This window comes from Alligator sinensis, unplaced genomic scaffold, assembly GCF_000455745.1.
Source record: "Alligator sinensis unplaced genomic scaffold, ASM45574v1 scaffold282_2, whole genome shotgun sequence".
Taxonomy (NCBI): domain Eukaryota; kingdom Metazoa; phylum Chordata; order Crocodylia; family Alligatoridae; genus Alligator; species Alligator sinensis.
Window position 1 is genome coordinate 3,029,181 of NW_005841879.1, and position 9,685 is coordinate 3,038,865.

The 9,685-nt window shown below is 42.0% G+C and overlaps 1 protein-coding gene across 2 annotated transcripts in view; it reads right to left on the reverse strand.

Annotated features, from left to right (window-relative positions):
• MILR1 (mast cell immunoglobulin like receptor 1) overlaps nucleotides 1-4,117 on the reverse strand; it is a 14,582-nt gene extending 10,465 nt beyond the window's left edge. For both annotated transcript variants that reach the window (XM_025196286.1, XM_025196287.1), the window contains exons 1-3: nucleotides 4,008-4,117; nucleotides 3,870-3,914; nucleotides 1,713-2,009 (exon numbers count right to left, since the gene is read on the reverse strand). In XM_025196286.1, coding sequence (XP_025052071.1) covers nucleotides 1,713-2,009; nucleotides 3,870-3,914; nucleotides 4,008-4,050 — 385 coding nt within the window. In that variant the 5' untranslated portion in view covers nucleotides 4,051-4,117. The remainder of the gene's footprint in view (nucleotides 1-1,712; nucleotides 2,010-3,869; nucleotides 3,915-4,007) is intronic.
• Nucleotides 4,118-9,685: the final 5,568 nt, after the last annotated feature.

The window sequence follows — 9,685 nt, forward strand, 5'->3', positions numbered from 1 at the left end:
AGCCTGAGACGCAAGTCATCGTCACATTCTGGCCTATCTTTACCTCTGAGTTTCTGTTGGGTAGCTTGAGCTCAGGATTAGATAGCAACTCTGAAGAAAGAAAACATTTGTGAGTAAAACCAGACCTGGGTTCTATCTGTTATTCCTGAGGACAGTTAGTATAATCATGGGCATGCCATCCTCTTTAAACAAGGGTGAAGAGAAAACCACTGCTGTTCATCAGCCAGAGCTACAGTAAAGTTGAAGAGATCTTGTTTCTTCTTAAGACTCAAATCATTCTCAGACCCTTTGTGAGCCTGAATGTGCTATCCCACTTGGGCCAGAAATCTGCGCAGGAGACTAAATAGTTCACTTGTCCCTCAGTGAAGTCGTGTCCTTCCCCAGCCTGAGAAGGTCATTGCAGCTGCAGAGTTGAACCTTATCTGAATTGATTTCGCTGAACAAGAGAAATATATGTCATAAAAGCAGGGAAAGGGGAGCAGGGCATGAGTTCCCAGCACCAATATGTGCTTCTGTGATTTGGGGCTGCTATATTACAAAACGTGATCACCAGCCCAGGAGCTTTAGATAGACCAAAACAGCCTCTTGAATAAAAACATCATGAAGTTTAAAACAGGAATCAAGTAACTGAATTGTTATCTACAGAATTTTATGATCCAAAATGATCAAAATCATCTATATTTATCATAAGCATGTCTCTGGGCACAAAGATTTCTTTATCATGACCGTTTCAAGAGTAGATGACATCACATGACCAGAAAGATGGAACAAAAAAAATGTGTTAGAACTATCTTACACGCTAATTGTATATCTGTTCTGATTGCCTGCAGCACAAATTCTAAGAAGACTCTTGATAAATCTTCCGAGGCCAGATGTGGTCATTGCATATCTTATTTTCACTAAGGTGAAATACCCTAGAGGACAGATTTCCTGTGGAGTGTTATATGCAATGGGTTTCGAAGATAAAGTTCTTAGTTAACATCTGTGAAATGCACTGTGATCCTAGTATGGGTGTTGCTCTGGTTATGAAGAGGTGTTACCCTGTTCCTACTGAAAGGGGACTTCGTAGCAGCCTTCAACTACCTGAAGGGGGGTTCAAAAGAGGATGCAGCTGAACTGTTCTCAGTGATGACAGAGCAAGGAACAGTGGTCTCAAGTGGCAGCAAGGGAAGTTGAGGTTAGATATTGGGAAGAATTATCTCACTAGGAGGGTAGTAAAACACTGGAACAGGTTACCAAGAGAGGTGGTGGACAAAAACCTGACTAGACAAAGCTTTGGCTGGGATGATCTAGTTGGGGCTGGTCCTGCTTTAAGCAGGAGCTTGGACTAGATATGACCTCCTGAGGCCCCTTCCAGTCCTAATTTTCTCTGATTCTGATACTGGTGTTCATTTGAATTATCCAGCAGGGGTGAATTGGATTCTGCAAGTACAAACTTTTCTTGATTACAAAAAACTGCCTTCTTTCCTCAGTACAGAAGCTCAGATGGAGTAAAAATACCAGTGTACCTAAACTATTATCAAAGCCCATGACACCCATTACATAATCTTCACAACCTCTCTGCAAGATAGATAAGTGTTAGTGATGAAGCAGAGCTGCAGTGATCTCCCCAAGGCTATAATGAGACAGCAAGAGTTGGGCTTACATCTCAGGAGTTTCTGGTCTACAGTCCCAAAATTATTTCCTTCCCTTGAAGTGGATTTCTTTCTTACCGCTTACAATGATCTGACTGGGTCCTATTTCTTCTGTGTAATTGTTGCTTGACCATTGGCATTTATATGCTCCTGAATCTGAGACATTTGCTGATTCTCTGATGTAGCTGCCATAACATTTTGCAGAATCATGTGAAATCGTGAGGTCCTTTTTTTCTCCATCCTTGTGAATGACCATTCTTGCTTTCCCAGTGATACACCTTATTGATCTGTAGGAGCAAGTGATGTTCAGCCGTGTTCCTTCTTCAATTATAGTGAAAGGGGAAATATCCATTGATAGTTTTAGAAGTGCTTCTTCTGCAAAAGAACGTGTTCTTTGTCACGTGGATACCTAAATGATAGAGCTGCAGCTTTCAATTGACTGAACACAGAGAGAATCTGGTGGCCTATGAGAGTAACATAAAGTGCCAAATAGCTAGAGATGGACCAAGTCTGGTAACCCTGGCAAATCTCCCAGCCAGAGTGAAGCTGCTTTTGATTTTACAGCTGCTCTTGCCTCTTCTCACCTAGTTTTGAATATAGTAAGCGACCATGCTTCCTGCCCCTCCCTTGAGACAATAACCTGCCATCTAACATATCTTCACCCTCAGGATTTTTTTTCTTAAAATGAGCATTTTGTATTTGCTTATCGTTGCCATCTGCTTAGGGATATGGGGCTGAACAGGTGCCTCCAATGTGAGGAATGGGGGTAAACTTTGTTCCTCCATTAAATGATTCCCAGAACGGGATCCTTTTCCTTTTGCACACTTAAAGCTCCTGCCTCTGGCATGGGCACCTCAGCTGGTGGAGATATCAGCTATTTAGCTGCTTCATCTCCTATCATTACATGGCTCTGGCCTGTCATATGAAAAATGCATCCCTTTTTAATCCGAAGGAGAACATGTATAAAGTTTAAGGGTGTAGGGCGTTGTAACTTGACATGCTTCAGAGAGGAAGTGGACAGAGAAATGAACCCTTTGAAGTATTCTGAAAATGATGGAAGTGAGCCAAAAATAGTCCTGAAGAAAACAAGTACTAGTTAGAAGCTGTATGGAGCATGGCAACAGAAGCCTCAGTCCTCCAGCATCCCACAATACTTCATGCTCTGCCCTAACGGAGGGAATGTGGCAGATAATCAATGAGCTGTCCCATGAGCTCTGCCTGTACTCTCCCAGAGCACCTACCTGCTGGAACTAGGAGACCGGAGGCCCTGCATCCACCTGTGGCTCTCCTGGTTATGGTGAGGGTGCTCCAAAAGAGTGGAGGTAGAGGGCACATGAAACCTGTCACTGACAGTCAGGTCTGCTCCCACTACCCTCCTGGCAGGGGAACAAAGCCACATAACACAGCAGCCCGCCTGTTGCACACAACTCCCCCCTAGTTAGAAGGCATGCCACTGCATGCAGCCATGTACATAGGGGGCTATACATCTGTCTGTGACCGACACTCCATTTTTGAAGTGCTTCAAAGTGCAACTGCACTTGGAAACAATTCAGAAGTTACAGCTGTCCATACCCTAAGCCTATCAAAATCTGAATTGATATAGCAATGTTAAAAGTGTAAAGATACAAGATTGGGAGAAGCAGACACTGCGTGTTTAAAGCTGTATGGAAAAAGGGCGTGTTCCTTTTTTATGAGTTGATAAATGATAAATCATATTTGACTGTGTAAGGAAGGACAGTATCATAATGATGTATTTGCGCAAACATGCTGAGTTAAGGTCATAAATGAAGGTTTAAATTTATTCTTTCCTGACTTAACTTTTGCAGCCATCACCTTCTGTTAAGAGAGATGGTTTTATTTTCATTAAATCTTGAGAAATGTGGTTGTAGGAAAAAAACCTGTCACACGGGTAGGGAATAATTGTAATATTTCAACTATGTGTGATGGAAAGTATATTTCAAGAGCCAACTACAGTATATAAAATAAGGTAGAAAGGACATTGTGTAATTTTGCTGTGAGACTTTACTAATGTCCATGTAAAAACTTAAAGCATTTGTGAATATACACAGGATTTTCAATGTATCAGAATAGAGAGAAAATTCGTTTTGGTAATTTTTAATTGTCCCATCCTATACATAAATAAAAGGAGGCTGAAGAAAAAAATTAACAACAGAAATTTAAATTAGCAGGCTCTGTAGCAATGAATATAGTAAAACTGAAAAAAAGAGAACTTACCACTGCCATTCTCTTCTGAATTTTCGTTCTGTTGAGTGGCTTGAACTATAAAAGAGAGAAAAAGATCTTGAGCACATTTAGGCAATGGCTGCAGTTTGGAATTGGGTCCAGTTGATAAATAGCAGATCCATGGCTTACAGTGGGATAACAGAAAAACCAGGAGAGTCATGAATGTAAGCATTTTCTCACAAAAATGAAGAGGCTATTAAGTTGAGCAAACCCGGGTGTCGCTGGTAAAGAGATCTTCAAAGGGGAAGGCACAAGATTTAAGGAAGTTCTAATTGTGGAAACAGCAAAGGGTGTTTCCTGGTAACATTAACATAATTTGTCAGAATCTGTCTGGATCCTGCCTAAGGAAGGTTTTAGCATCTAGCGGCTAGAGCAGAGATTTAATAAGAGGCACATCTACAAGTTCAATTACTGCACTTTAGGTAATGCACATTAAATCTAGGATCTCCATTGCGAGGTACTAGGAAAATGTGCATTAGCCTATTTTAATGTGCATTAGCTAAAGAGCACAGTTTTTTGTGATGCTTTAATGCTCTTTAAAACATAGGCTAATACACATTAAAGCACATGTGTAGACATGCCCAAGGAGTCTGGGTTCTTGCCACTTTCTTACATGCCTCATTTAAGAGTCAGAAGACTTCTTTTGTGGTTTCCCTTTGCCATAGCAAGGAAACATGTGGAAGAGCTGAATGTGCTACAGGCTTATTACAACACAGTCTAACAGACTATATATAACCAAGGGAATGCTACATAACTGTGGAACAGTTTTGCTTGCTTTGTTCTTGGAAAGAAACAATCCCCTGCCACAGCAGCCACAACTGTATTTTAATACATTTGGGGTTAGCACTGGGCACTGTGTAGATCTTAGTGTGGACACAACCCTGGCAGTATGTCTGTGCCAATGTAAAGCAGTATTTTAGCTAGACTGCCTACTTGAACAAAATTTGTTGTCTTGAAATGGAAAGCGAGAATGCCAACAAATCCTGTGATCCAACTAAAAGGAACTTACATGGTTGTGTATTTGTCTGTATTGTTACTGTATCAATTTGACATTCCTAAGCAATGGCCCTGCAAGTCAGTTTTCACATACCATAAATACAAAAGACCAGAAAGGGCCAACTTAATATTTTGAGATATCTTGGTTTCACAGACTGAAGCATGCATCTGTAATTTTAAATGAATGGTAATGATGAATGTTTTAGCCAGCTGCCAGTCAGGGTGTGCTAGATGTCTGCAGCCAAAAATGGTCCAAAAGAAATAGAAATATGAAAATGTAAAATTAATCCAATGAATTTGTATAGATAAATTCCTGTTTGTTTTGATTTCAGGGTTTTTTTTTGTCTTGTTTTCTTTTTAAGGCAGTTTGTAATGGGATTAACTCTTTGGTGTCATTCTAAAATCTAGGGCCATTTTACCAACCTACAGCAACAGCCATAGCGATGAGGATATTATCTTTCTCTCCCATGCGTCCTCAATACGTCATTCCTATAGGCTAAGTACAGAGAGTCAAAAAGTCCAACGCTGAATCGATTCTGTCTTTGCAGGTTAGTCTAAACTACACAGATTAAATTGAAAGAGAAGTGAATGGACATTTTTAGCTTTGATTCAGGAAATGCAGCCACATGCCTGCAGTGGCTCAGGCCAGGAGCCAGCAGGGTGCTAGAGTAGGGGTGGGCAATTACTTCAGGTGGAGGGCCACTTAACGAGGTTTGGTGAGCCACATAGGTAGCCCCACCCCTTGACAGTTGCCCTGCCCCCTAGTCGCTATTTTTGGGTAGAAGTCCCACCCCTACTCCCTGACCTTTCCCTCCCCTTGCCCCCTGGAAATACTCCTTTTGGGAGGGGGGGTTGCCATCTTAGAACCAGAAAAAAAAAATCATACACTAAATGTCAAACACTTACTGAAACATATATTAATTTTATTACAAAAAATATTTTTGTCATGGTTTGTGTTTGCATACTGGATATAGAGGTGATTGCATAATAATTCAAAAATAAGTTCTTCGTCTTGTATATTGTGTGTGGGGGTGTATGTATGGTGGGGCATGGGGGTGGGTGTGTGTATGGCTAGGGGTGGGGATGTGTGTGTGGAGGGTGTGGGGGGAGTTTGTGAGGTGGTGTGGCTGTGTTTGGTGGCAGAGGTTATGGTGGGGGATTGTGTGGTGTTTGTGAGGTTGGGTGTGTGGCTCTGCAACACACTGGTCTGTGGAACACACTCTCCTCTCCTGCAGTCAACACTGGTGTGTGTGTGTGTGTGTGTGTGTGACATTTGTGGGGTGCGGCAGAGCCTGGGAGGGGTGTGGGGACCCCCCCCACACACTCCCCCCCATGTTGCAGCAGCAGACAGGGGTGCTGGTGCCTGGCTCAGGCCAACACTGCACACCACAGGGAGGAGTGCAGCCCCCACTGGGCATTGTTTTACCTCAAAAAAGCTTTCTGAAACATGGGTTGCTTTGGTCTCATCTGAAATACTGTATGGTAACAGCACATTACAATTGTACATATGGATCATATTGCCTGGCCAGCAAAGCACTATCTTTTCAATAGCTTATAAATAGAAATGCAGTTGAACATTGATTATCCCCAAATTCCTTTTGACATGTCTAATGTTAATGTCCAGTAACTTTAATTGTTTCTTGTAATGTTGTTAGCTACTTTAAATGTCCCCCATGCTTAACACCAAGCAGAGTGACCTCAGACTTGGGAAGATGTCCAGCAGTAGAGAAGACAGGTGTGTTGTGGGAGCAGGAACCCCATGTAGTCTTATGCTGTAATTCTCCTGTTGATTGATTGGAACTTTCTTCTGTTAATTTGGGGAACATCTAGATGATTCCTTGTAAGCAGAGGACTTTCTTCAAGGTCAGGCTGGTCTGCTAGTAAATACTGGAGAACAGTAACATCCTCCTCCTCCAAAAAGAATCCTTACTATCAGTTATTCAGTGCCCCACACAAACCTAATAATTTGAAAAATTCTGCTAGAAATGGTCAAGAACCTGACAGTAAAAATGAAGGGCCTGTTCATACTGGACATGGCATAACATAGCAAAATTGAACGTATAGAAAACTAAGTTGAAGTTAGACACATTTTAGAAATAAGCTGAGAATTTTTAACTACTTCATTTTGGAACATCTTAACAAGGTTCTAGTGGCTTTACCATTACCAGATAGCCTTAAATTAAACTTGAATGTTTTTCTAAAAGAGACACTGTATTTCAAGAACAAATTAATTCAGGGATGTTCTCTGGCTTAGGTTATGCATACATGAGACTGAATGATTATAAAGGTCCCTTCTGGCTTAATCTCTGAATTGTTCTTGGATGTAGACCCAGCGTAGCTCTGCCATACCTCAGGGCCATTGTGTTGCCCTTGTTTTATGGCAGGCATGATCGAGTGTGTGTCCTCTTCACAATCTTGATCAATGGTGCTGCTTTAGAGAATGGAGTGGTCCAGCTGAGAAACACCGTGAAGGAAATGATAGACATCTCTCCGCTGAAGTACTTCTTTTAACCATGATTGATAATAATAAATAGAAATATATATTTAAATATAAATAATATAAAAATGTGAATGTATTTTTAAAAAGGTATTTTGGATCTTCAGAAATCAGTTCAGATGCAAGGTATTGCACACTGCACAAGGCAGGACTCTCAACTCTACATACCCTGCTTTGATACCATATCAGTAAGAAGCACAGAAAGTATCTGTGTCATCTCCCAGAAATTATGCTAATAAAATGTTGTCATACACGTTCTCCTTCACATCTAGCACCTAACACAATGGAACCTGATTCATGATTGAGGCTTCTAAAGCCTAAAATGATTTAAAAAAAATTAGAGAGTATGTCTAGCATCCAACAACTGATAATCAGAACTAAATGTGCATTTCTTCTCTGCCTGAAGCTGTGTGAATTTCAGTGGAGTATAAACATTTATCTAGTTTCTGTCTTGTTCACAATTTCGATGTTCTCTTTATTTGACATAGTGCAGCTGCTCAGCAAATAAGCACAACATATAATTTATCAAATATATTTATCCTTTCTATTAATTATCAACAAATGGATTGTACTTTTCTTGAACTTATACAATGATTTATTGAATAATTCTGACTAAGCATTTTGCTATTGTTAATAATAGTTAGTTGTGCTAATTAGACAAGTATGTCACATGGAACGTTTGTGCCTCTTGACTATAGGTTGTGTTGGTGTTTAGAGTCTGGTGTTTTGGTACACTTGTTCACAATTATGAGTATTTTGAAATGGTTTCTTAAAATTCATTGTTTTGAAGAAGAATGCTACTGTCAGTGAAGTTGTTTTGCCTGAATCTCTGCAGAAAATGAACACTGAAGTAATATAAATGCATGTATAGTGAAGTTGTTAAAAAAAAAATCCATTAATGTTTATTAGAACATTATGGAAGAATTTGTCCAGTTCTTGCCAACCATATGCAAAATCTGATAATGCAGCAGCTGTGCTAGTGAGGGTAGTCAGTGGCCATAAGAAACACAGTGCTAGATTACTGTTGACTGGTACTTTGTTTTGCTTTCAAGTTACCTGCAGTCTCCGACCTAATATTTTTGGTCAGGAGCCAAAATGAGGCTGGAAAAATAGCCCCTTCCTGATTCTGAATTCAGCTTTAAACCAAAATCATAGAGCAGATGTGGATTTTAATTCAAACCTTGTGGGCAAGGCAAGCAAGAACGAACACTGGCTATTGGAATTAATAACCCTTAGAGATGATAATAGCTCAAATAGTTTGGGCTGCCTGCAGACTGGCAGATACCTCTGTATTGACTATCCTAAGTTCATGCTTTCAAGTGTTTCCCTCCCCACAAGCTAAGCCACCTATTTATTTAAAAAATCGTAGCTGGAATTCTAACACAACCATGTAACTCTAGGAAGCCCAGGTTTATGGTAAGACCTCTAGATCTTCTCCTATGTGCCTGTCCAGAGCCCAGCACAATGATCCTGCTTCGGAGCCTTTTGGGATGTGACTGCAAAATGACAACTGAGTAAAATGATGAGAGACCACAGTCCTCACTTCATGCAGAACACTGATCGTGTGCCAGACAGTACTAATCTTCAATCGCATCCTGCAGGGGTAACTCCGAACCGTCAACTTTGATGTGAAAGGCTCAGTGATTCTCTCATTTATGTTGTAGCTTGAAGGAGGATTTGTGAGAAGTTGAAAGGAGAAACCCTACATAAAGTTGTAAGATAATTTTATTTTGGCAGAGGATAGGGGTGCACCAATAGAGATTTCTGGGGCTGGTACTGATGGCTGATTTTTAATGAGCCATATCAGCCGATAACCGATCCAACTGCCAATATGCACCCGGACAGCATGAAGAGGCTGGTCAGTCTGTTGTGGGGGAAGGGGTGAGGGAGGAGGGAAGGGGCATGGAGAGGGCAGATCGAGGCCCCCACAGTGAGGGAGGGAGTGGGGCTGGGGCTGGGGCAGGGGGAGGTGTTGCCCAGCCGGGGTGGAGCACTGGATGGAGCTACGAGTGGCTGGTCTAGGAAGCAGCGGGGAGGGGTGGTGGCTCCTGCTGCTGCACATATCCCGGGAGGGCATGGGGGCATGTGCCTGAATCTGTGCATAGGGCAGGGTGGGCTGCCAATGTGGGCTGGGGCCAAAGTGGTGCTGGGCTCTTCCCAGCAGGGGGCTGGGCTGGGATGTGCTTGGGGTGGGCAGTGGCGACACTGGGAACGGGTGTTGGGGGTGCTGCAGCCACCCCAAAATTCACTGTAGTCCCCCTCCCAGTGCCACTGCCTGCCCCAAGAGCAGTCCCGCCCAGCCCAGCCCCTGCCG